The sequence below is a fragment of the Salmo salar genome, chromosome ssa12, assembly GCF_905237065.1.
Source record: "Salmo salar chromosome ssa12, Ssal_v3.1, whole genome shotgun sequence".
NCBI lineage: Eukaryota > Metazoa > Chordata > Actinopteri > Salmoniformes > Salmonidae > Salmo > Salmo salar.
In genome coordinates, this window is record NC_059453.1 from 51,265,332 (window position 1) to 51,292,320 (window position 26,989).

The window sequence follows — 26,989 nt, forward strand, 5'->3', positions numbered from 1 at the left end:
TACAGCCCGGGATCGAACCAGCGTCTGTAGCGAAAACAGGTTTTTAGACATTTAAGCAAATTCATTCAAAATATTAAACAGAAACACTTTATTTACATAAGTATTCAGACCCTTTGCTATGAAACTTGAAATTGAGCTCAGGTGCATCCTGTTTCCATTGATCATCCTTGAGATGTTTCTACAACTTCATTGGAGTCCACATGGGGTAAATTCAATTGATTGGACATGATTTGGAAAGGCACACACCTTTCAATATAAGGTCCCACAGTTGACAGTGCATGTCAGAGCAAAAACCAAGCCACGAGGTCGAAGGAATTGTCCGTGACAGGATTGTGTCAAGGCACAGATCTGGGGAAGGGTATCAAAGCATTTCTGCAGTATTGAAGGTCCCCAAGAACACAGTGGCTTCCATCATTCTTAAATGGAAGAAGTTTGGAACCATTAAGACTCTACCTAGAGCTGTCTGCCCGGCCAAACTGAGCAATCGGGGGAGAAGGGCCTTGGTCAGGGAGATGACCAAGTACCCGATAGTCACTCTGACAAAGCTCCAGAGTTCCTCTGTGGAGATGGTACAGTAGAAACTTCTAGAAGTACAAGCATCTCTGCAGCACTCCACCAATCAGGCCTTTATGGTAGAGTGGCCAGATGGAAGCCACTCCTCAGTAAAAGCCACATGAAAGCCCACTTGGAGTTTGCAAAAAGGCACCTAAAGACTCTCAGACCATGAGAAACAAGATGTTTTGGTCTGATGAAACCAAGATTGAACTCTTTGGCCTGAATGCCAAGTGTCACGTCTGGAGGAAACCTGGCATTTACATTTTTTATTTAACCAGGTAAGCCAGTTGAGAACAAGTTCTCATTTACAACTGCGACCTGGCATCATCCCTATGGTGAAGCATGGTGGTGGCAGCATCATGCTATGGGGATGTTTTTCAGCGGCAGGGACTGAGAGACTAGTCAGGATCGAGGGAAAGCTGAATGGAGCAAAGTACAGAGAGATATTTGATGAAAACCTGCTCCAGAGCACTCAGGACCTCAGGCTGGGGCAAAAGTTCACCTTCCAACAGGACAATGACCCTAAGCACACAGCCAAGACAACACAGGAGTGGCTTCGGGACAAGTCTCTGAATATCCTTGAGTGGCTCAGCCAGAACCTGGATTTGAACCCGATCGAACATCTCTGGAGAGACCTGAAAATAGCTGTGCAGCAACGCTCCCCATCCCACCTGACAGAGGTTGAGAGGATCTGCAGAGAAGAATGGGAGAAACTCCCCAAATACAGGTGTGCCAAGTTTGTAGCGTCATACCCAAGAAGACTCGAGACTGTATTCGCTGCCAAAGGTGCTTCAACAAAGTATTGAGTAAAGGGTCTGAATACTTATGTAAATGTGATATTTCATGTGTTAACATTTCTAAAAACCTTTTTATTTGTTATTATGGGGTATTGTGTGTAGATTGATGAGGGGAAAAAACTATTGAATCAACTTTCGATTAATGTTGTAACGTAACAAAATGTGGAAAAATTCAAGGGGTCTGAATACTTTCCAAATGCACTGTACATAGGGCAGCAGTCTCATAGGTGCAATGTTGAGTACAGGATGGTAGCCGGCTAGTAACAGTGACTAAGTTCAGGGCAGGGTATTGGGCGGAATCCGGTAAGTGGTGACTATTTAACAGTCTGATGGCCAGTAGATAGAAGCTGTTTTTCAGTCTCTCTGTCACAGTTTTGATGCACCTGTACTGTCTCCTCCTTCTGGATGGTAGCAGGGTGAACAGGCCATGGCTTGGGTGGCTGAGGTCCTTGATAATTTTCTTGGCCTTCCTGTGACACCGGGTGCTGTAGAGGTCCTGGAGGGAAGGCAGAGTGCCCCCGGTGATGTGTTGGACAGACCACACCACCATCTGGAGACCCCTGCAGTTGCGGACGGTGCTGTTGCAGTACCAGGCGGTGACACAGCTTGATTGGATGCCCTGAATGGTGCATCTGTAAAAGCCAAGTGAGGTTGAAGATGCGCTGTTGTGCCTTCTTCACCACACTGTCTGTTTGGGTGGACCATTTCAGGTTGTCACTGATGTGCACGCCGGGGAACTTGAAGCTTTTCACCCTCTACACTGCAGCCCCGTCCATGTGGATAGGGGCGTGCTCTCTCTGCTGTCTCCTGAAGTCCACGATCAGCTCCTTCATTTTGTTGACATTGAGTGAAAAGGTTATTTTCCTGGCACCACTCTGCCAGGGCCCTCACCTCCTCCATGTAGGCTGTCTCGTTGTTGTTGGTAATCAGGCCTACCACTGTTGTCATCTGGAAACTTGATAGTTGAGTTGGAGATGTGCGTGGCCGCACAGTCAACACACACACGCGCTGATCTACAGCTGTCTTTGTCCATAAACATGCAGAAATATTCTTAGGTATCTAAACCTATTGCCAACCTTTATTTAGGAATTTTAAAACACATCTTTTCCTATTACGACAATCATCTAATCCAACTATCAACTGTCAATTTAAGGATACGATTGCGGCTGGTCAGATCAGCGCACCAGGAAATGGCTAACGTTACACCGCAAGTCAGATTGCTTGTTGCCAAAAATGGTGCTTGTTCAAAATGATAACCAGCTGACGTTAGGGAGTTCCGTTTTTTATTATCTCCTATCTGATATCTTAGCACCATGTTTATCTAGCCAGCTAGCTAGCATACTAGCTTATATAGCTCGCTAGCTAACACCACAGATGAAAGGGTTAGGTATTGTAATCTTTGCTAACAGGTCACATAGCTAGCTTGTGTACTGCATTTATGTCCGGGCACGTCATGTGTGTGTTAAAGAACAGGCACGTCAACACAAGGCTTATTCATATTTGCAACAGGTGTTCAATTTGGGTCACTGTGTCAATTCATCTATTTCTCAATACTGCACCTTTCTGTTGAAAAATGAGCTAGCTTGCTGCTTCTGCTGATTTTCCCAGCTAGACATTCCTCTGCCTTGTGCAGTGCTCATGGCTCAGGTGGTGAGTGGCGGCTGGCATAGCAGCAGTTTTGCTATGTAGCGGGACTATCGGCAAAACCGATAGAGAAGGGCCAATTGACTAGAAAAAGCCAATATCGGCCTGATATATCGGCCCAGACGATTATCGGTCATTCTCTAGTGTGTGTGTCTGTGTGTGTGTGTGTGTGTGTGAGTGAGATTGACTAAATTGACAGGATGGGTGTGGTGGACAGGCTACAGTAATCTGCTGGATTCACACAGGCTTTCCCACACCCTGGCTGAGGCTACACCACACCAAAACACGCTGCATAATCAACCTTCAGTGAGGACTGACTGGGTGAGATAGTGCAGGTGTGTACACACAAGGAGACTTGTGCTTTAATGCCCTTTTGAGTCCACTCCCTTACTCTTTTCAAGCCTGCAAAAAAAAAAAAAAAAAAGCATTATAGAACAGTGGTTCTCAACCTGGGGTAGCCTACATGCACCCCTGGAGGTACTTGGCCTATCCACAGAGGGTACTGGTAAAATGTACGTGGGGGTACCTTGGGGGTACTCCAGACAAAGCAAAATGTGTAAACAAAAAAGGTTGAGACAACTGGGTTCTGGTTTGGCCAGTATGCCTCTAATTTTCTTTATGATGAAGAACTCATCAGGTCTAATATAGCTAGTATTTTACAAAACCTTTCAAGATATATTAATTGTGAGATCATCTGAATTGTCAGTGAAAAGCAAACAAAAATAATAGATGTCAAAGTAATCCGTCAGTATGACTTTATCGAGTAAAGAAATGTCAGCAATAAAACGTTGTTCGTTGTACCATGTCAGCACACATACATTTCTACTGATAGCAGTGAAGGTTGTTCTGTTGTTAAGCATAATGACATGATTGATCAAAATTCTAAGTATACATAGTTATATGACATAATAGTGGACAGAACGAACACATCTGATTCGATCGATCACCTTTCAAATAGTTCTACAATTACGAACTGTACTAGCGTTCATATACTGAGGGAGAGAAGTCTGTGAGGGAGCAACAATAAAAAGTCAACCCAATCAGACGAAAAAATCTAGAACAAGCCTTTGTGGAAGTCCCTCCCTTGAATTTGAGCGAGGTAGAGCTGCTATATGCTCGGACGTCAGAGGGACGATGGTGGAGGGCTGGTAAAGATGGCGGCGCTCTCCGAGGATGGGAGGTATGGACTGAATTGTGGCCGACGGAATGCAGATCGAGTCACCGTATTGCACGTAAAATTGACAGAGACAGCTTTCAGAGCAATAGAGAGCCACCAAACCTATAAGGTAAGTTGAATGAATGTCTTATAGCGTACGTTATACGACGCTATCAAAACTGGTGAACAAACTGCCACGCACAGCCAGTTTGAGCTAATGTTAGCTGTCTAGAGCTACATTATCCCCGGCCAAGTCAATTTTATTCTACTCAAGCGAGCACTTCAAGTATGAGACTTTGGTGAAATAGATGAATATTTGGATGGCAATTTCGCGTGACATCTTTCGCTAACGATAATTTACCGTATGTTCAGGAGGATTGGCACTGCAGTCAGTATTTGGGCGTTTGGATACGTTAAAGAGTTTAACATTACAAGTTTAGCTAGCTAACGTTAGTTATCTGGGGGCTATGTGTGACAAACGTCCTACCTATAAAGAAGTTGGCAGACGTAAACTGAATTTCTGACAGTAGTCAAACGTTAGACAGCCAATCTAGCTGAGAAACAAATATATTCTCGAATAACGTTAACTGGCAAATGGCTAGCTACTAACAGAGGTAGCTAAAGTGACATTACTCAAATTACAAAATAAATTGGCTAATGTTGAAAGTAGTCAGATACAGTTGTCAACCGTGTGTGTTTACTTAGCCACTGTTACCGGCTGCTACCATACCATTATAGGGAGGTCAAATCAGTTTTCAATATTTCAAAAAATATAACTTACATATTCACGCCACCACGGTCGATATTTTCTTACATGTGTATATTACCACTTACATTAATCTACCCCCAAAATCACCTTTATTCACACATTTTAAAATTCACTCCTTTGGCATTGTCACTTCCTTTATCCGCATCAAAATGTTGGTTTTATACCCCCAAAAAAACTTGGAATGGCAATAGGCTACACCATATAACATAACTTTACGTTTTGGCCATAGACCTATCCAGTTGCTCTTGCATTCCACACTGAAAGTTCGTCCATTTGTTACGGCGCGTTATGTTCATGACTAAACTCTTGATTTAAATGTGAATGTTATATTCTCTAGCTATCTTCCCAGGCGAGTAACTTTACGACCAATTTTGCTAATCTTTGTAAATACACAGTCAAGTAGCCTAGGATATGTTGTCGGTTGACTGCGATTTATGACAACGTTACATCTAGGCCCATTTAATATTGATCGGATTATTTGCTCTTTTCCTCAAAATACTATTCACTCGATTACGATTTCTGGTATTTTCTCGCAGTTTACTTCTAATCTGGTGTTCTCTCTTAAAGCTACAGTACTGTACCCTGCACGACTTTCAAAAGCCCAACATCGCTGAGCCTCTAAATGGGATCCAGCTTTTGTCAAATTAGCGTCAAATGTTATTTTTCTGTGCGTTTTAGCTAACCTTAACCTCGTTCGCCTAACCTTTCGCGTTAATTATTCTAACATGCTGCGTAAATTCTCATAACCTGCTACGAAAAGTAAAATCTACGTTTAATTTGACAAAAGCTAGATCCCATCTAGCCATGACACTAACAGTCACTGACTCTTTCCTTTTTAGTTCTACCAGCATAGTGGTTGGTGCGCACACTAAACGATGTGGCATAGTACGTGGGTCACCCACACTACGATTCTTAGCGTGGTATAGAGAATCCTAAAGACCAAGTTGTCTCGTGAAAACAAGTATGTGATTTGATAGAACAAGCTGTGGCTCAAAGCAGACGTTTTCAGTCAGGCATTCACACTTGCCATACAGAGTTGAAATATCTAGCCAATAGCCTACATTTTTAATTGAATCCCATTGCTTGTGAACTTCAGAGCTTTAACGATTTGGTTTTGGTGAAAACCAGATTCCAGACACATTCAGGGTGATGCGATACCATAGAATTAGGAATAATAGTAATTTAATAGGATTTCTATGTGTGATACAACATCTCATTGGCTTCTTTTCTGGCAATCTCTCATTGGCAATTACTGATCACCCTTCTCAAAATGTCGTTGCACGTCTCACACTACAAGAGAATTGCAGATTTTGTGCTGATAAAAATTGCTGTAGCAGAGGCCTATCATGTCTGGGCCCTTACAGATGCTGTTAGGGAACCAACCTGTAGGGACCAAATAAACTAACATGTTAATCCGATGGCCGTACAACCTGTATTATCTGGATGCGCTTCAGAGATGCAGTAAACGGGCCTCAGGTGCCTGTGATCAACTGAGGCCAGGAGCCCTGGGAAGTTCAATGGACTGTCAACAACAGTTACATAATTCCAGCAACAAGCTAGTCAGACTTGGTGTAGCATATGTTCAGGGCCTAGTAAATAAAAAAATCCAGATCAAAATGATTTCATTTGAAATTGAGAAACTGGCGCAGTTCCAAGCCTGCTAGAGATAGCAGCAGGCGGATAAAAAATGTACACTGTCGTAGTATAGATGAAGCCTGAGCTGGAATGGGAAGCTAACTGAAGCTGGCTAGCTTTAGAAAACACTGAGTCGATCTAGCTTGTTTCGTAGTTAGTATACCCCTCTGGAGTAGGCTAATTCAAGTCTGGGGTGGAAAGGGTGTCAGGTGGTGCTATGGGAAGGAACACCGCCTTGGTGAATAGGCGCTTAGAACAAGCTGACAAGCCAATCAAAGTTAGAAAATGAACAGGATCGCGTCACTGTATCTGACTGGTACAGAACACACAAATACATGATAGGCCTAGCAGACATCACACAAGTGTTTTGTATTGTATTGCCTGTTTTTATATCTAAATGGTTTCTGACTAGACCTACTTGCCGCAAATTAATTATATTGCCGTAGGGGGATAATGAAACCTCTATACTAAAATCTACTCCAAGTCCTAGTAGTTAGCCTAGGCCTATATTCTGATGACCCAACAACCTTATTGGAAGTATGACAGTAGGCCTGTATGCTGCAATGACCAGCCTACCATCTCTTGCTGACTGAGCAGCCAAAACTGCCTGCTTTTTGTTTTTCTCTCTCTCTCTGATTTGTGTGGGGGCTGAACTATATCTACTGGAGTGGGAAAGCTGCCTAGCCCTGGCGCTGTGTGGTGGCGTGAAATGTGATCAGGAGTGTGTATGTGTGGACTGGATGGTCTGTGAGTGTGTGTTGGGGGATGGGTGAAATGCTGTGGCTGGTTCTACAAACTTCTGTAGAGGAAACTGTGCCGAATTCAGCATTCAGCCCAAATGCAAGAGAACACTGTTTACTTCACAGAACTTTACTCATCATGGGCTAATGGACTGTAGCTAGTTAGTTTGGTGTGTGAAGTGAACTGCACTTTTTTTGTATGTAAACTATCACTTACCTATTGTTTTGAGGGCACATGTCAAAATAAAATGGTGATACACGTTTGTTAGGAAATGGCTGAATGATGGGAGTATGGCAACGAGTATTCTCGGACACCCAGAAATAAAACCTTGTGTATTTGAGACTAGGCCTTAGCCTACTCTAAAGATATTTATGCTGAAGAGCCACAAATGTAGGCTAACTCTTGACTTTTGTGTGGCTTAGGCTGTGTGTTAATGGGATTTTGTTGTTTTAGAATTGATGTTGTGAGCTCAGAAAATGGTTTGTGGCCTGTAAAGCCCTGCCCAGGAAACAAACTTTGGGAAATGTTAGTATGGTCTATCCCTGTGCAAGTTTACTTACCCTAATCATTTTCGGTGTACACTGTTAAGGGGAAGTTCCTGGGAAGTTCCTGAAGTTTCAAAACAGCCAGTGAAGAACCTATTCTGCAGTGCCGATGTTTACTCGTGGTGCTACCATTATATGCAACCTGCTGATGTAATTGGACTACATGTGATTTGCTATATCATAATCTGACGTAAATTGCATTTGCTAATTCTGAGGAAAAGCTGATATTCCTGACCACTTTGTTTGAGATGCCTATGATTTAGGCCTACACGGCTTTCAACATGAGAGGGTTGCTAATTCCTGCTCTTAATTCCTACTTTTACTCGTCACAAATGTATGAAACTATAAACGTGCTAGCTAGCACACCAGTAGCATATGCGCCGTGACTGGTTGACAGAATAGCCTACTTTTGCCACTAAATTAGAAAAGGCTTTGGGTGTTTTTCTCAACCACAGCTCAGTGACACTCCAGTTGTAACAGAGATTTTCCATCGTAATCAGTCAAATGTCAATCGCGCAGTCGACACTTACATTGAAAATGTCCAATCCCTGTCCTCTCTTTTTCAGAATGTACCGTCCTCGCGGCCAACAATACAATTCAAGGGACTCCAAGGGGTAAGTATGTTCACACCTAAAATCTTCATTTTGACTACAGTACTACGGGTCAACCCTGTGGCTGGTAGACTGAGTTTTGTAAAGCAACCATGAAAGGTTGAATAAGTTAACATTTGAGTGCTGGTGGTATAGACTGGCCAGAATTTTCTTATGTCTAATGTTGTTGAAGACCCAATGATTGTCTTGGTTTCAGTGAAATGGGCATTTGTTCAGCTACGAGGTGTATTTGGTGGCTTGTTGCCTGACTCTTGCTACACCTCTGAAAGCATCCAGTTAACCCCTGACTACCCTGGCTGTGCGCTATGAAGAGTTTAACTCTCCAATGTCCCAAGATCTATAAATACTGCTCTAACAGTTTGCAGCTGAGCACAGGCACCAGACTAAGGTTACAACATTTCCATAAATTCCCTGGTTTTCCCAATATCTAGTTTTTGTGGATTCCCAGCAGCAGGAGGGAGAAAGCAGGAAATCCGGAAACCTCCAACCAGGATTTCAGGAAAACCAGGGAATTTATTGAAATTTCCCAGAATGTAGCAACCCTAGTCTGGTACCTGTGCTCTGGGCACAGCTGCAGACCGTCAACACACACACTCCCAGCAACTTAGACCTCAAAGATCTGCCTGTCATGCAAGCTCACATTCATTAATCTGAGATCCCATAGCTCAGATCAGTCTATATTGACAGAGGCAATACACACACATATCACTGTAAAGGGATAATGTTACGAGACCATGAGAAATGAGGCCCACTTGAAGTGTTTTTACAGATGGTTTGCTATTTGGCATGACTGACTCTCACATTCAAATATGAGCGAAATCTCTTCCCAACCCGAAGCTATAGCAGTAGAGCAAAATGAATCCCCATTTCACATCCCATTCAGAATGATTGAGTACCTCCATTCAATTCCTCACTCATGCGTACAGCTTGAGGGCAAAGAGAGGCCTTCCTGGTTTTCTGTGGTTAAATATGTTTTTTTTCTTTAATTCATTTTCTTTAAGTGTATTTTTGATGTTATCCTCACAGCGTATTAAGATCCCAAGGACTGACTCTCTGGATGGCTCTCAGAACTTTGACTTCTATCTGTCCAACGTGGGCAAGGACAACCCTCAGGGAAGCTTTGAGTGCATCCAACAATATGAGTCCAGGTAAGCACCCTCTGGAACTAAACCGAGCATGCGCCAGTGCTCGCTACTGAAGACCCAACGTAAATTGTTGTTAACTGGAATGCATGTCACTCTGGTGTCAGAATTTGACCATGTCATTGAGCCTTGTTAATGAGGAATTGGTTTAATTGAATTGGGTCCAAGGTGAGAAACCCTGTACTGAAATCCCCCCCCATCCTTTCCAGCTCAGGGACCCCCCACCTGGTGTCCTTGGGGACGGTTCAGGACAAAGTCACGGTGTGTGCCACCAACGACTCCTACCAGGTGACCCGGGAGCGCATGGCGCAGGCCGAGGAGGACAGTCGCAAACGGGGGACCAAGGTCCTCAAGCCTGTGGGCCAGTTCAGAGGCAAGTTTCATGCACTAATCTACCCCCCAACAGTAGTATTCTCACAGGCCGGGTCCTACTACTCCAAAATGGCTTTGTTTTCCTAACCACCTCTCTTTTTTTGAACCACTGATTCTCTTAAGAACTAGCTTGGTCAAAAGTAAAGGAACTTAAAGCCCACTTTTCCATCGTTTGTACCTGACTAAGCCCTTTGGGTTCAGTCTATTAGTGGTTAGACAAGGTGAGGGAAGGAGGCTATTTATGAATATTGACACGGTCTGCCAACACAGCCAAATCTGGGTTAAAGTTGCACTCTAAATGGTGCTTATTTAACGACCCTGGCCTACAGCCCCACTCTCTCCCAACACATACACCCACACACACCTGTAAACCAATTGTCTTGCCTTTTCTAGTACACTGCAACTAGATTGAGGTTGGGCAAGTGGAAAAGTAAAAGCTAATCTAATTTGGCCCCTCGCTCTGTCACAATCTCCCGTCCCGTCTGGCCGGTGGAGATACGATGGAGATTGAGAGTGTGCAATGTAACAGCTCAGTGTTGATTTAACTGGTCATGCCAAATCTGCCTCCGCTGACCTGGGACTCAGTTCTCCCACAGCAGAGAAACATATACTGAGCTTCACTGGCAAATCGTTTCTTTTCTAGCCCGAACTGCAACAGAGGTTTGGTGTCACCTAAATGGCCCTTTTTGCTACTTGTTATAGAACTCTGAAAGATGTGTTCCCCATAGACGTTTTTTATGTGATATATTCTAGTATAAATCTGTCTTGTTTTCACAACAGCGTATGGTAACGATTGTGTAGTGGGGCTCTAAAATCCGCGATGAGGACGGAATCCAGAAAAAAACGGAATTCAACAATATTTTTTTATTGAACGCCTAAATATATTGAACTTATTCAAATTTGTATTAATTTTCCGAAGATTATAAGATAAAATGCATAAGTGATTTGTGTTTTCCTTCATCTTTCTCAAGAGGCAACAGTGTGGACATTCCCCTCTGTGTGTGTGTGTGTGTGTGTGTGTGTGTGTGTGTGTGTGTGTGTGTGTGAGCAGTTGTATAACACTTTGTGTAGCCGTTAGCGATTATGCTAATGACAACCATTTTCCGGTAGATGGAAATGCTTTCTCAAAAACCGTCAATTAAACTTTGCCTACAATGTAGTCGCTCTATCAGGCAGAATGATATCATGATTATTTGCATCAATCCAGCGGGGATTTGTTTAGCAAACTGCAATCACATGTGTGCTACAGAAACACCTCTACCCCCCCCCCCCCAAAAAAAGGTTTTCAGGGCTTACCAGTAGAAATAAAGTTCCAGTTATCTCCATATAAATTGGTATTGTCTGTAACAAAATTTATTGGGGTTGCATGTTTTCTCAACAGTAAGCACATTGTTATTTTTGGTGGGAGGTTTATTCTTCTACCTCTAACGCCACTCTGGAACTATAGTTGACTGCAGGAATCCCTGAAATCTGCTTTACTAGTCGTGGCTCTGAACTTGAAGTCCCACCCACTCAGAAACTTTAGTCAGTTAAACCCTCTTTCCCTTGGGAATACATTTGCATACAATGGCCCAGATGGAAACTGAGAGGGAAGCAGAGGAAAGGGGTGGAGTTCTGGCATGTAACAGCTGGCTCAATAGAAGCACCCTATTAACATTAGCAAGAATGAGCCGTAACCTGCATTTATCTTGTTTAGGCTATGTCAGTTAGGTATATTGGTCTGGGACCCTATACAGTGTTTGTCATAAATAAGAGCTTATTTACTTGATGTCATTCAGAGTTTAGTACACTAAACACATGCGTATTATGGCAGAAACCATGTAATTCTGGTAGCAAACCAACATACTTGCTGTGTTGTCTTGCAGTCCTTTATCTCCCACTGTATAGACTCACTAGGCTGGCCAAAAGCTTGCAGGAAAAACTCATTCGCAGCTGATGCAAGCATCATACCTGCCTCAGTCTCACCAGGCTGAGACAGCAAAAATGTGTGTGGTTTGTGTGCTTAGAGATCTCTCGCATGTCTATCAGCATTTTCCCAGATGAAGGGACTAGGGGGCAGACGAGGGTACAAGTTTCTCTCTCTAACCTTAATCTCTTAAAGAGCTTTAGATTTTCATGATCACTGAGAACAGTATGAAGAGATGTCAAGGCATCCTGACTAAGCAGAGGACTAATGAGCTGGGGGCCAGATTCTCTGTAGGCTCTTAATGACATTTACATTGGGAACTCGGTCTCTTCAAATCAGGCTTGTATGACACAACTCGTACTAGTAGTGCACGGTTAGTTCAAATTCAAGCCACATACATTTCCGAACACAAAATGGTTGCCTAATGACTTTGACCCTCTAGGGTTCCAAGTGTCTGCTGGCTTTTGTCCTTATCTTTCAGTCAGTATCCAATAACCCTATAACATTATGTTGTCATGTTGATAAAAAAATGTCATTGTGGGATTGACAACAAGCGACTTAGCTGCTAGTTAGTCATTTCTGCTGTAAAACTCAATTCTGAGGTATTAGCAAGAAAACATTTTAATTGGTCCATTTTTAAGCATAAAAGAAACCGTAAACGGATCAAATAAATACATTTCTCGTCTATGCCTTCCTCACCCCTCTCTAACATCAGGTAAGAGAGTCCAGATCCGCAAGCCAGCGCCGTCAGGCTCTGAACCAGTCGCGGAGCGCAAACGCTCCACCCCCATCAACCCAGCCAACACCATCCGCAAGTGCCTTGCCAACAACCCGGTGTCCCAGCGGCCCTACCGCGACCGCCTCGTCCACCTGCTGGCTCTGCGCTCTTACAAGAAGCTGGAGCTACTGGCCAGGTTGCAACGGGACGGGGTCAGCCAGAAGGACCGCAGCTCTCTGGGGAGCACCCTGCAACAAGTAAGGCTAGTGCCCTGCAACAAGTAAGGCTAGTGCCCTGCAACAAGTAAGGCTAGTGCCCTGCAACAAGTAAGGCTAGTGCCCTGCAACATGTAAGGCTAGTGCCCTGCAACAAGTAAGGCTAGTGCCCTGCAACAAGTAAGGCTAGTGCCCTGCAACAAGTAAGGCTAGTGCCCTGCAACAAGTAAGGCTAGTGCCCTGCAACAAGTAAGGCTAGTGCCCTGCAACAAGTAACCGAGAGGGTGGAGGATAGTGTTTCATAGTTAGTTTTTGATGAAACCGGGGGAGGGGGAGAAGGGGCCAACAAAACTACAGAGCCTTCCCTGAAACTGGTAGGGGAACACATTACCGCTCATAATCTTTTTTTTTATAATCACGGTTTTATTTTATTTTTACATGCAATATGTGGGTTGAACACACAGAATAAAATAATGGTAGTGACTGCCCGTTTACGTCATCACTTATTAATCACTTCACTTGAATAAGTTGTTTTGATTATTACATACATTATTATTTGATTACTATTTCATTCCAAGTCATTTCTATAGAGCTGCTGCCTACGCTGTCCGGCAAAATCATTATTTGAGAAGTTCTTCAACGTAAATAAGGGATGCTTTTATGACTGCTGAATACCAGCTATCAATCACTTGCAGTAGATCATGTATTTTCAGGTAGAGATGCCTTGCGAAGCAACTGTTGTCGAGTTCATATTGATCACGCGTTCTTTTTTAACTTGGCAGATGTAAAAGAAACACACTGGACAAGTACGCGCACAATGGATTATGGTAATTGTAGTTAGTTTAGCACAGAAAACATGGTGAATATGTTCACTATTGGCCTTTTGGAAACTACAACTCCCTACTACATCGCACTGCTCGGGCTTGATCTTATTTCTAGAGAAAATGTGCACATTGAGCTCACAGAAATAAACCTAACAATGACATTGTAATCGTTGAACCGATGTCGGTCAATTAGTTTTAAAAACCGATGTCTGTTAATCGCTCAGCACTAGAACACATAGATAAGATGGCTAGAGCTTGAATAAATAAAACATGGATATTTAAAGTGATACTTAAGTAAATAGATATTTTAAAGTATGAGTAACTGGGTAACTGTATGAGAAGACTCATGTCCCAGTTTGCCCCTAGGAATCTTCACCCTTCTGAGGCATTAGACCACAGAATGCAAATCACAGAGGACCTGTTCCCTGTAGTACAAAGACCTTCATTCACCACTACTGAACATAGCACACAGCAAGAATGAAGCAGCTATACATTAAAGCCATTAGTCGTACACACACACGGCGTGAACCAAGCACGCACACATTTATAGATAACATACTCAAACTGGTTTATTTGCCTAAAGCAAATGATTTGTCTGACTACCCCCATGCTTCGGGTACATAAAACACAACACACAGACTCGCTTAGGGATTTGCATAATGTTGTGATGGAGAATACAGAGACACTGGGTTTGCGGATGGATGAAATGCTAATTAAATGCAATGACTTTACACCCAGGTTGACGCAAGTAGGGCAGGCACCAACAGAAAAGTCTTTAACCCTTAGGATTTGTTTGACTCAAGTAAAGAGACAAAAATATTACCAGCGGTTGTATTTGTTGCTTTTAATGCTCCCAAATGATTGAGCAGCACTTAAAAAAAAAATAAGGAACAACTACAAAATTAGACGCTGTTGATCTTGTTCGCGTGTCTGTGTTTGTCCGCAGGTGGCCAACCTGAACCCCAAAGATAACTCTTACACTCTGAAGGATTTTGTGTACCGCGATGTGCAGAGGGACTGGCCGGGCTACTCCGAGGATGACCGCGTTCAGGTCAACGGGATCTTGGTTCGGTAGGTCACAACGCATTTGTCTGAATGTTTTTGCGACGTTGCACCCTCCTGAACAGGCCCCTCCATTTTATTGCGAACGGGACCCCGTGTAGCGGCGGCTTACGGTCAGTTGACCCTCTCGTCTCCTCTTTCTCTCAGGAAACTGGGCCTACCCACTGAGACACTTTCCTCCAGCAGTCCTCTTAAAGACGGCCTCCCGGCTTCCCCACAGGTAACCCCTCAACAGTACACCCTGCTGGACACAAACACTTTCAGTATTACTCGCACAAACCAATGCATAGCGAACAGACGAGCCAAACCAAATGACCAGGTCTCTCCTGTAAAGATACATTTTTATCTTAAACCTATGCAATGAATTGTTTGCTAAGATCAAAAGGAAACATTGGTCCTTTATCACTCATTCACCGTAGAAATCCTTGTTTGATGATTTGGTTATGGTCTTTTAGCAGAAGTGCCAGCCCGAGTTGCCGGTTCACTTCACCGACCCTCTGATGCCGAAGAAGCCCCGCATCTCCCATGTCACCAGCCAAGGGCCCCCTGTCGCCCCAACCCCCATCCCCACCTCGTCCTCTAGAGAGCGCCGCGCCCCCCCGAAGGAGGACGACAGCCACCACAGCGCCGCTGCCACCACCAACACAAAGCGCTCGTCTCTCCCAGCCAGCACCACCACCACTGCTGGCCCGCCCCTCAACCACCACCACCTTCCCCCTCCCTCCCAGCTCCAGGTTTCTCAACGCCCTCCCCCATCGCATCAGTCTGGCCCGGGCTCCAACTCCAACTCGCCCAGCACGCCCGAGGGCCGTGGCACCCAGGACCTGCCCCTGGACCAGAGCTCCACCTGCCTGGAACCCCCCTCACCGATAGCCACCTCCAGCCCCCCGAGCAGGACCGCTGACCGTTATGGCCCCTGCATGCCGCCACCAGCCAGCTCCAGTCCCCAAAGCAACCCAGTCCTCACCATCTCTTCTTCATCCTCCACCATTATCCCCCCTCCCTCGCCAAGCAGTAGCAAGAAGTCCAAGAAAAAGTCAAAGAAGCACAAAGAGAAGGACCGCGAGAAGGAGAGGCGCAAGGATGTGCGAAGCAGTAAAGGCGATGGCCCTGGTGTCAGCCCCCGAGGGGTGCCGGTTGTGGACACTCAGAGGCCCAGGAAGAGACACCGCACCAAGGCGGAGGAGAGACGAACGCCAGTCATCCCCACCAAGAGCCCAGTCTGCCCGGACGAAGGTAGTCTCCCTTAATGTCTTGGTTTGGCTTCATGGTTAAAAGGGAAAAGTGTGCTTGCTTATTAGCATGCATGGCCTGATTTCCAAAGGTCTCATTTTCAAGTGACGTAGTGGTTGCTTTCAAACCTCTGGAGGGGAAGAAAAAAAACACTGCGTACATGTCGCAGTGGTGGATAGTATATGGGGCTTCAGTGACAAAACGGATGACACTGTGATAGACTGCATCCAATTTGCTGAGTAGAGTGTTGGAGGCTATTTTGTAAATGACATTGCCGAACTCGAGGATCGGTATGATGGTCAGTTTTACGAGGGTATGTTTGGCAGCATGAGTGAAGGATGCTTTGTTGTGAAATAGGAAGCTGATTCTAGATTTAATTTTGGATTGGAGATGCTTAATGTGAGTCTGGAAGGAGAGTTTACAGTAACCAGACACCTAGGTATTTGTAGTTGTCCACGAATTCTAAGTCAGAAGCGTCCAGAGTAGTGATGCAGGTGCAGGCAGCAATCGGTTGAAGAGCATGCATTTAGTTTTACTTGCATTTAAGAGCAGTTGGAGGCCACGGAAGAAGAGTTGTATGGCATTGAAGCTCGTCTGGAGGTTAGTTAAGTGTCAAAGAAGGGCCAGAGGTATACAGAATGGCGTCATCTGCATAGAGGTGGATCAGAGAATCACCAGCAGCAAGAGCGACGACATTGATTGAACCCTGTGCCACCCCCATAGACTGCTAGAGGTCCGGACAACAGGCCCTCCGATTTGACACACTGAACTCTATCAGAGAAGTAGTTGGTGAACCAGGCAAGGCAATCATTTGAGAAACCAAGGCTGTTGAGTCTGCTGATAAGAATGAGGTGATTGACAGTCGAAAGCCTTGGCCAGGTCGATGAATACAGCTGCACAGTAATGTCTCTTATCGATGGCGGTTATGATATCGTTTAGGACCTTGAGCGTGGCTGAGGTGCATCCATGACCAGCTCTGAAACCAGATTGCATAGCGGAGAAGGTACGGTGGGATTCGAAATGGTCGGTAATCTGTTAACTTGGCTTTCGAAGACCTTAGAAAGGCAGGGTAGGATAGATATAGGTCTGTAGCAGTTTGGTCTAGAGTGTCTCCCCATTTGAAGAGGGGGTTGACCGCGGCAGCTTTCTAATCTTTGGGGATCTCAGACGATATGAAAGAGGTTGAACAGGCTAGTAATAGGGGTTGCAACAATTTCGGCAGTTCATTTTAGAAGGAGTGGGTCCAGATTGTTTAGCCCAGCTGATTTGTAGGGGTCCAGATTTTTCAGCTCTTTCAGAACATCAGCTATCTGGATTTGGGTGAAGGAGAAATGGGGGAGGCTTGGGCGAGTTGCTGTGGGAGGTGGAGGGCTGTTGATCGGGGTAGGGGTAGCCAGGTGGAAAGCCGTAGAAAAATGCTTATTGAAATTCTCAATTATATTGGATTTATCGGTGGTGACAGAGTTTCCTATCCTCAGTGCCGTGGGCAGCTGGGAGGAGGTGTTCTTATTCTCCATGGACTTTAGTGTCCCAGAACTCTTGAGCTTGTGCTACAGGATGCAAATTTCTGCTTGAAAAAGCTAGCCTTAGCTTTCCTAACTGCCTGTGTATATTGGTTCCTAACTTCCCTGAAAAGTTGCATATCACGGGGGCTATTCGATGCTAATGCAGAACGCAACAGGATGTTTTTGTGCTGGTCAAGGGCAGTCGGGTCTGGAGAGAACCAAGGGATATATCTGTTCCTGGTTCTAAATTTTTTGGGATGGGGCATGCTTATTTAAGTTGGTGAGGAAGGCACTTTTAAAGAATAACCAGGCATCCTCTACTGACGGGATGAGGTCAATATCCTTCCAGGATACCTGGGCCAGGTCGATTAGAAAGGCCTGCTCGCTGAAGTGTTTTAGGGAGCATTTGACTGCTGACCCATTTTCGGATGCAGGCAATGAGGCAGTGATCGCTGAGATCTTGGTTGAAGACAGCAGAGGTGTATTTGGAGGGCAAGTTGGTTGGGATGATATCTATGAGGGTGCCCATGTTTATGGATTTGGGGTTGTACCTGGTAGGTTCATTGATAATTAGTGTGAGATTGAGGGCATCGAGCTTAGATTGTAGGATGTCCGGGGTGTTAAGAATGTCCCTGTTTAGGTCACCTAGCAGCACAAGCTCTGAAGATGGATGGGTGGCAATCATTTCACATATGGTGTCCAGGGCACAGCTGGGTGCAGAGGGTGGTCTATAGCAAGCGGCAACGGTGAGAGACTTATTTCTGGAAAGGTCGATTTTTAAAAGTAGAAGCTCTAATTGTTTGGGGACAGACCTGGATAGTATGACAGAACTCTGCAGTAGATTGCAACACCGCCCCCTTTGGCAGTTCTATCTTGTCGCAAAATGTTATAGTTGGATGGAAATTTCAGGGTTTTTGGTGTTCTTCCTAAGCCAGGATTCAGACACGGCTAGGACATCCGGGTTGGCAGAGTGTGCTAAAGCAGTGAATAAAACAAATTTAGGTAGGAGGCTTCTAATGTTAACATGCATGAAACCAAGGCTTTTACGGTTACAGAAGTCAACAATTGAGAGCACCTGGGGAGTAGGAGTGGAGCTAGGCACTGAAGGGCCTGGATTAACCTCTACATCATCAGAGGAGGAGTAGGATAAAGGGTACGGCTAAAGGCTATCACAACTGGTCGTCTAGTACGTTCGGAACAGAGAGTAAAAGCAGGTTTCTGGGCGCGATAGAATAGATTCAAGGCATAATGTACAGACGAAGGTATGGTAGGATGTGAGTACATTGGAGGTAAACCTAGGCGTTGAGTAATGATGAGAGAGATATTGTCTCTAGAGACGTTTAAACCAGGTGATGTCACCGCATATGTGGGAGGTGGAACTAAATGGTTGGTTAAGGCCTATTGAGCAGGGCTAGAGGCTCTACAGTGAAATAAGACGATCACTAACCAGGACAGTAATGGACAAGGCATATTGATATTAGGGAGAGGCATGCGTAGCTGGGTGATCATAGGGGTCCAGTGAGTGAGTGGTTGGGCTGGGGCTAGTAAGCTAGCAGAAGGGCCTTAGAGGGATGTCTCGACGGAGGAAAGTCTGTTTTAGCCTCCGCGTGCGGTGACGTCGATAGACCAGTCGTGAGCGATTAGTAGCGTTCCCGAGTTGCAGAGGGGTCCAAGTCCAATTTGGCAAAATAGGTGTAGTGGCCCGAGAAGTTGGCCGATGGATCTATTCAGCTAACAGTCCAATATGCTCTAGACAGCTAGCGGGCCGCGGCTAGCAGATGGGCATTCAGTTGTCGTCGCGATGTAGGGGCCAGTTGAATACCCCGTCAAGCAGATTACGTCGTAGTCCAGTCGTGAAGGATCGGTGAGGTTCCGTGCCCCGTACCGGCAGTAGAAGGGGTCCGGGTATTGTAGCCCAGGAGTGGCTGATGGGCCTCTTCAGCTAGCCAGGGGAATGGGCTCTTCAGCTAGCTCCAGGCTAATTGGTGCTTGCTTTGGGACAGATGATTAGCCAGGAGTATTCACTCGGATAGCAGCTAGCTAGCTGCGATGATCCAGGTGAAAAGGTCCAGAGCTTGCGGTAGGAATCCGGGGATATGGAGAGAAAATATGTCCGGTATGCTCTGGTTTGAGTCGCGTTGTACAAACTGGCGAGAGCTTTCTGAGCTAAAGGTTAGCTGATGACCGCTAGCAGTGGTTAGCTGACTACTAGCTAGTAGCTAGTGAGCTGGCTAGCTTCTGTTGGGGTATTCCGGTTCCGAGGTGAATAGAAATACTTTAGAAAAAACAGATCCACACCACATTGGGTGAGGCGGGTTGCAGGAGAATATTTTGAAGTTGAGGTTTAGAAAAATATAAAAAAAGATATGTGAAAAAAAATATATAAAAAGATGTATACATGGGACACGAGATGAAGGACAAAGACGTCTGACTGCTACGCCATCTTGGATCAGTTGAGGTCAAAGTACAGTGAGGTCAGTATTTGGACAGTGACAGATTGTTTTGTTTTGTTTAGTCTCTGTGCAGACTGTCATCTTTAATTTGTGGGTATTGTCATACATATTGAGATACTACAGCACTTTTTGTACATAAGGCCCCCCCCAATTTAGGGAACCAAAGTATTTGGACAAATTCACTTACACTGAGTTTGCAAAACATTAAGGACTCTTTCCATTACATAGCTTTCACCTGGTCAAGCTATGATCCCTTATTGATCTCACTTGTTAAATCCACTTCAATCAGTGTAGATACGGTGAAGAGACAAGTTAAAGAAGGATTTTTAAGCCTTGAGACAATTTAGACATGGATAGTGTGTGTGCCATTCAATATTAGGAAAATGTTCTTAATGTTTTGTACACTCGTTTGTGTGTGTGTGTGTGTATGCAAATTACCGTAGTCAAAAGTTTAGTATTTGGTCCCATATTCCTAGCACGCAATGATTACATCAAGCTTGTGACTCTACATACTTGTTGGATGTATTTTCAGTTTGTTTTGGTTGTTTCAGATTATGTTGTGCCCAATATGAAAATCATGGTAAATAATATTTTGTCATTTTGTCACTTTAATTGTAAATTAATAGAATATGTTTCTGAACACTTCTACATTAATGTGGATGTAACCATGATTACGGATAATCCTGAATGAATCGTGAATGAGTGAGAAAGTTGGAGGCACAAAGATCATACCCCCAAGACATTAACCTTACCAATAACGAGGGCGGTTAGCATTTATTGGGGGTTTGATATTTAGTAGGTAGTATTTATTATATTTAGTATATGATATTAAGGTGGTCAAAGAATGGCCTGCCCTGAGCAGCAGTCAGAAATCAGTCCATTTGACTCTTTGTTCTGCCTCTAACAACTGTTTAAAGACCAGTACTTTTGAATGGCTCATAATTTTAAGGCTACCACTAGTGAAGAGAGCTGTTCGGATGTCAGTTGGTTATGGAGAATAATCATCTGACGTGTCTTCGCTGTTCCCCAGACACTAAAGAGAGGCCAGTCCACTCGTCAGACCTATCCTCCACCACTGTGATTCCAGATTACATAAAGTGAGTACTACCCCCTTTCTTTACTTACTTAATACTCTTTGTTCATATGTGGGACATAAGGCTTCCACAAAAGAGCATCACTACTACCAATCATCAGCCTTTTGGGGGTTGGTATCTCCTTTTTTTTACCCCTCTCAAATACACTTGAAGGACCCTGTGTGTGAATGTCTCCATGTCGCTGACCTGTGCTGCTGTCCCCCTACAGTAAGTACACGGCAGTGGTGTCTATGGACCAGAGGCAGACCTACAAGGACGAATTCAACGCCGAGTATGAGGAGTACCGCGTCCTGCATACCCGTGTGGAGAACATCACCCGCCGCTTCCACCATCTAGACACCGAGTCCAGGAGGCTGCCTCCCGGCACCAAAGAGTACCAGGTCAGATTATAACAAGCTACACCACAGAATACAAGGATAAAATATTACAAACTTCACCACCAGATCAAATTATAATAAACTACACCAAAGAGTACCAGGCCAGATTCTACCAAACTTCACCACCGAGTAATGCTGCATTCATGTGCTCGTCGGAAATGCAAAACGTACCCGACATGATTATGTTCAAGTGCTTTTGAAGACGGAATACGATTGTTCTACCAATTCGATTTTAGATAGCTAGATAAGATGGCTAACGTTGCTAATAATAAAGTTAGCTAGCTTCATTGACAATATGGTCAAACTAGCTACATCGTTTTGTTGAAAAGGTGGAAGGTCAGTGGTGAAACATCAACTTGGGTAGCAATATTTTCTTTGAGTTTCCCACTAGTAATTACTACTTGGAGGGTCGTTAAAGTGAAACGTCCCAGTCGAAATTTCGTTAACTCTGACAGCACGTGAACGCACCATTAGTACCAGGTCTAAATATAACAAACTACACCAGAGTACCAGGTCAGATGATTAAAAAAAATACATTATGGGGAAAATGTCAACACATTTTGCTCATGTAAATGAAAGCATTGTTTGTACTTTTTCAGGAAGTACATGAAGAAGTGTTGCAGGAGTACAATAAAATGAGACAAGTAAGTAAAACAAAATGCAGTATGCACTTTACAAAAATATAAACGCAACATGCAACAATTTCTAAGATTTTACTTATTGACAATTCATAAGGAAATCGGTCAATTGAAATAAATTCATTAGGACCTGATCTGTGGGCTTCACATGACTGGGAATACAGAAATGCATCTGTTGATCAGATATCTTTTTTGAATAAAAAAATAAATAAAAGTAATGTTGTCTCACTCTTCAATGGCTGTGCGAAGTTGCTGGATGTTAACTGGAACACGCTGTTGTACACGTCAATCCAGAGCATCCCAAACATGCCCAATGGGTGACATGTCTGAGTATACAGGCCATGGAAGAACTGGGACATTTTCAGCTTTGTGTACAGATCCTTGCGTCATGGGGCCGTGCATTATCATGCTGAAACATCAGTTGATGGCGGTGGATGAATGGCACGACAATGGGCCTCAGGATCTTGTGACGGTATCTCTGTGCATTCCAATTGCCATTGATAAAATGCAATTGTGTTCGTTGTCCATAGCTTATGCCCGCCCATACCATAACCTCACCGCCACCATGGGGCACTCTGTTCACAATGTTGACATCAGCAAACTGCTTGCCCACACAACGCCATCTGCCCGGTACAGTGGAAACCGGGATTCATCCGTGAAGAGCACACTTCTCCAGCATGCCAGTGGCCATCAAAAGTGAGCATTTGCCCACTGAAGTCAGTTACTACGCTGAACTGCAGTCATGTCAAGACCCTGTTGAGGACGACAAGTATGCTGATGAGCTTCCCTGAGACAGTTTCTGACAGTTTGTGCAGAAAGTTTTTGGTTGTGCAAACCCCCAATTTCATCAACTGTCCAGGTGGCTGGTCTCAGACGATCCTGCAGGTGAAGAAGCTGGATGTTGAGGTCCTGGGCTTGCGTGGTTACATGTTGTGAGGCCAGTTGGACCTACTACCAAATTCTCTAAAATGATGTTGGAGGTGGCTTATGGTAGAGAAATGAACATTCAATTCTCTGGCAACAGCTCCTTCAACTTGAGACATCTGTGGTGTTGTGACAACTGCACATTTTAGTGGCCTTTTTATTGTTCCCAGCACAAGGTGCACCTCTGTAATGATCATGGTGTTTAATCAGCTTCTTGATATACCACACCTGTCAGGTGGATGGATTATCTTTGCAAAGGAGAAATGCTCACTAACAGGGATGTAAACAAAGTCGCATATGGAACATTTGTGATATTTTATTTCAGCTCATGAAACATGGGACCAAGATTTTTATTTGACACTAATCGCTAGCTATATAGCACCAGATGGAGTGGAGTTGAAGTCTGGCTGTGTACTTGTGCTCCATGAGTCATAACCAGTTGTGGAAGGAAGACTTGAAACGTGTGTGTATAGCCAAAGGGTTGGCTAGCTAGCTGGCTTACTCACTGTGCATTAGTTAGCTTATGTGACCAGTGCTAATTGCTAGCAAACCACTAATGACTCTAGCTTGTTAGTGTCACAGAAATGGGTGAACCAAAGGTTAATATTAGTGGGAGCGTTTTAACATTACCTAGGTTGATTTGCTTGGCTGAGTCAGCGCAGGGCGGCCGCTAACAAAAGCAAGCATTCTGTACACTTCAAGGCACTGCGTTATCAACCAAACACAGCGTTGGAACTTTGAACAGTCAAATAAAAGTAAATAAAACAAAACAAAACTTTATAAATGGCTTTCTCATGTAATATATTATGGAGTCTAATTTCTTTCTGTCACCCTGCAGCACAGCCCAAACTACCAGGTGGAGAAGCAGCGCTGCGAGTACCTGCACAACAAGCTGGCCCACATCAAGCGCCTCATCGCTGACTTTGACCAGCGCAGGGCCCAGTCCTGGCGCTAGAGCACCAGCTTCAAGACCACAGTGTTGAGGTGGTTTAAGGGGTGGGCAGAGCAAGGGGAGTCCAACTGGCTTTTATTTATTCAGACCCCTCTGCCACCACCACCTTCCTTTACCCTTTCTTTCTACCTTTTTGATTCCACAGGCTGCAGGAGGCTACAGTACACCATCTTCAAATTCTTATTCACTGCCCCCCCCCTGCCTTTTCTCGTATTGGTTTCTCCTGAAGCTCCTCTCCATTGCTACAACACTGGTCTAGAGGAAGGGAGCTACGTGTGAGGGGGTGGTAGGGCAAAAATACTTAACGCTTCTTACCTTTTTGAAGGACTTATCCCTAAAAATGAACAACAAAAATTAAACTTATTTTTGAAAGCAGAGAAAATATTATACTTACACTTGTATTTAAGTAAATAAAGAGGGAGATCTATTTATTTTGGACTGTTATGATGGAGGAGCGGTCCGCAGATGATTTATTGTTTAAAAAGTTTATATTTTCCAAAAGCAATGCAAAAAAAACGTGGGCCTTATGTGTTTGACTTTCTGAAGCCATTTTGCACGTGAGACGAGATCCCATGCTGCATCCCAGTGGTCCAAAGTGGCTCATCTTCATTGAAAAGTAGAGGGCTCAAGGAAAGGAATCCACTTGAGCAATTGAGATGTAACACCAATGTGTGTGTGCATGGGTTATAAATGGCTTATAATGGGGGTGGGATGGGTAAATGAGAAGTATCGTCCCCTGACTGCAGGGGCGTGCTACCCTGAGCACCACCAGTGTTTCTGCCCTCAGTGCAAAAGGGTGCCTTAACGTGTTTAGTTTACACTGCAATGTCGAGTCGCTGAGACTTCTAGGGTCCCCAAGGCAACACGGGGGAACTACAACCACCTGGCTACAGGTCACACAGACCTGTGTGTGTGTCGGGGGGGGACAGTAAAGAGTATGTCTGAGGTTAAGTGGTACCTTTTTGAGAGGTGAGGGGGTTTCAAGAGGGGCTACAAAGGTCAGGGTGGTTTGTGTGACCTGTGTATGGGTGGGTGCCAATGTAAAATGGGGGGGGGGATTAACAAGTTGGGGCAAAAACACAAATGGGGGAAGGGAAAAAAAAGCTTCTTTAGTCTTTGTTTGAAGAGCCAGAGCCCTCAGGATCAACCTGGCTAAAGTTACATGTTCTTAATTGGGAGGCTGTTCTGGAGTAGCAAATCTCTAGAAGGACTACAGCATTGCCTCGCCAGCTTATTTAAAGGAAAACGGGCTGTGTTCTGTTTGACGAGGGGAAAAAAACGACTGCATCCACCAGAAGACAAATCTGTATTACGATGACAAATGTATTATTTTCTTCTCGATTCCAGTTTTGGCAGTGCAGCAGAACTATGGAAGAACTACGATTTAGCATTTCTGTTTTTGAATTAAACTCATGCTGATTTAGTTTGACGGATGGGTTATGAAAATGAAAATCAACTTTTGAGTCTTTATTTCATATCGTTAATTAACAAGCTCCTTTGAGCTCAAGGGAAACATTATGTTTACAAACCTGTGTTAGAATGTTTGCCCAAAAATGTACTGTTCTGGTATTCCAGTGGGGCATCTACCTACTAGTTGTCACACTGATACCAGAGTCAGGATATGAAATGTATTCCCTGGAAAATTGCTTCTTTTTCTTTTCTTTTTTGAGGGGGGCGGGGATATTCTAATACTTATTCTTCATTTGAACTTTTTTCCGGTTTCTGGGGGGTTGGGGGTATAAAAAAAAATATATAATTATATATAATTGTAAGAAACTGAAGATGCGAACTTGCTGCAGTATGGTGTAACGTAAGTCTGTGATAGAGCTCATATCAACTGTCGTGAAATGATTGGGGCTTCTTTTGAATGGGCCAGTCTCTGCAGCAGACCGACTCTTTCCAGAGGTAGTGTCACTTTTTAAAACAGGAGCTTGGCTCTCTCCAGTCACAAAAGCCAACTATATTTCAGTGTTGCTGTATTTCAATTTAATAGTCAAACTCTATAAGGACCATGAGCTCAACATGGTTAAGAGGGATTTGTAGACATGAAAAATACTTATTTGCAGATCCTGAATAATTGTGACTCATGAGTCCCAAGAGGAGTACTGAAGTACAAGGTCCATTCCCAGGAGAGTGGGTACTTGGTCGGAGCCTCACTCAAGTAACTTGTGATGGGCTCAGTTTTATTTTATTTTTCCCCTTTTCCCATAACTGTATTGCAGTCGTTTCCCAGAATTTGTGAGTCACCCAAGGTTGACCCAATAGCCAAAATGTACGCTAGGCTGCACACAACTCCCAAGGTCTAGTCCGTCTCACTGCCCCCCCTCCTTCCTCCATTTTAAAGACAGCTCTGTAACATAGCTGTATTGCTGCTAAGCCCCACTCCCTTCCAGCCCCTCTGAAGCAGTAAGCCACTCTGCTAATCGCTAATTGTTCTCATACTGCGGCTCAGGGAGAGGCTGTCCTCGCCGCGTCCCCGCAGGCTAATGCCCAGCTAACGGAGCGTCAGCCAGGAGATGGGTCAGAGGACATTTAGCGGGGTCTTAGCGGCCTGCCCTGTTAAGTGACTCGCCAGAACTGCTGGAAGGAAGGAGGGCTGGGAGCGCTAAAGCAAAGGAGTTGTTTTTGTTATGTTGGGGGAGGAGGGGTCAAGTTTTAATGAGATAAAGGGCAAACGAGTGTTAAACACCATTTCAAAACTGTATGGATTGTGAAGGAGTGGTAAACCTGCCCACCTGAAAATGCATTAAATCAGTACAATAAAAGCCAACTTGGTTCTACATTGAATGTTGTGGAGTGTTTTTTTTTTTTTTTTTCTTCGTTTTTTTTACATGCCATCCATTTCTTTCCCACGCAAAATGACTACTGTCCTCCAACAGGTCCCATGTTATGTTCAATAAGTTTGTTTTGACATGTGTAACCGATGTGAAATGGCTGGTTAGTTAGCGGTGGTGCGCGCTAATAGCGTTTCAATCAGTGACGTCACTCGCTCTGAGACTTGAAGTAGGGTTTCCCCTTGCATTGCAAGGGCCGCGGCTTTTGTGGCGCAACGATGCTTCGTGGGGTGTCAGTTGTTGTGTGGTTCGAGCCCAGGTTGGGGCGAAGAGAGGGACGGAACCTA

The 26,989-nt window shown here is 44.4% G+C and overlaps 1 protein-coding gene across 3 annotated transcripts; it reads left to right on the plus strand.

The window, feature by feature from the left end:
* Window positions 1–4,060: 4,060 nt before the first annotated feature.
* On the plus strand, window positions 4,061–26,655 carry LOC106565193 (RNA polymerase II elongation factor ELL2). Of its 3 annotated transcripts, XM_014132046.2 has the most exons (13): window positions 4,063–4,282; window positions 8,409–8,456; window positions 9,480–9,601; window positions 9,805–9,968; window positions 12,589–12,848; window positions 14,577–14,701; window positions 14,840–14,912; window positions 15,148–15,928; window positions 20,914–20,980; window positions 21,186–21,357; window positions 21,954–21,998; window positions 23,755–23,900; window positions 24,014–26,655. In XM_014132046.2, exons 1-12 carry the CDS (start codon window positions 4,109–4,111, stop codon window positions 23,869–23,871), a joined length of 2,148 nt encoding a protein of 715 aa, XP_013987521.2. In that variant the 5' UTR covers window positions 4,063–4,108; the 3' UTR covers window positions 23,872–23,900; window positions 24,014–26,655. The 3 variants fall into 3 exon arrangements, with proteins under 3 accessions (XP_013987522.2, XP_013987521.2, XP_013987519.2); XM_014132047.2 differs by having other exon boundaries at window positions 4,061–4,282; window positions 15,151–15,928; window positions 23,755–26,655; XM_014132044.2 differs by having other exon boundaries at window positions 4,064–4,282; window positions 23,755–26,655.
* Window positions 26,656–26,989: the final 334 nt, after the last annotated feature.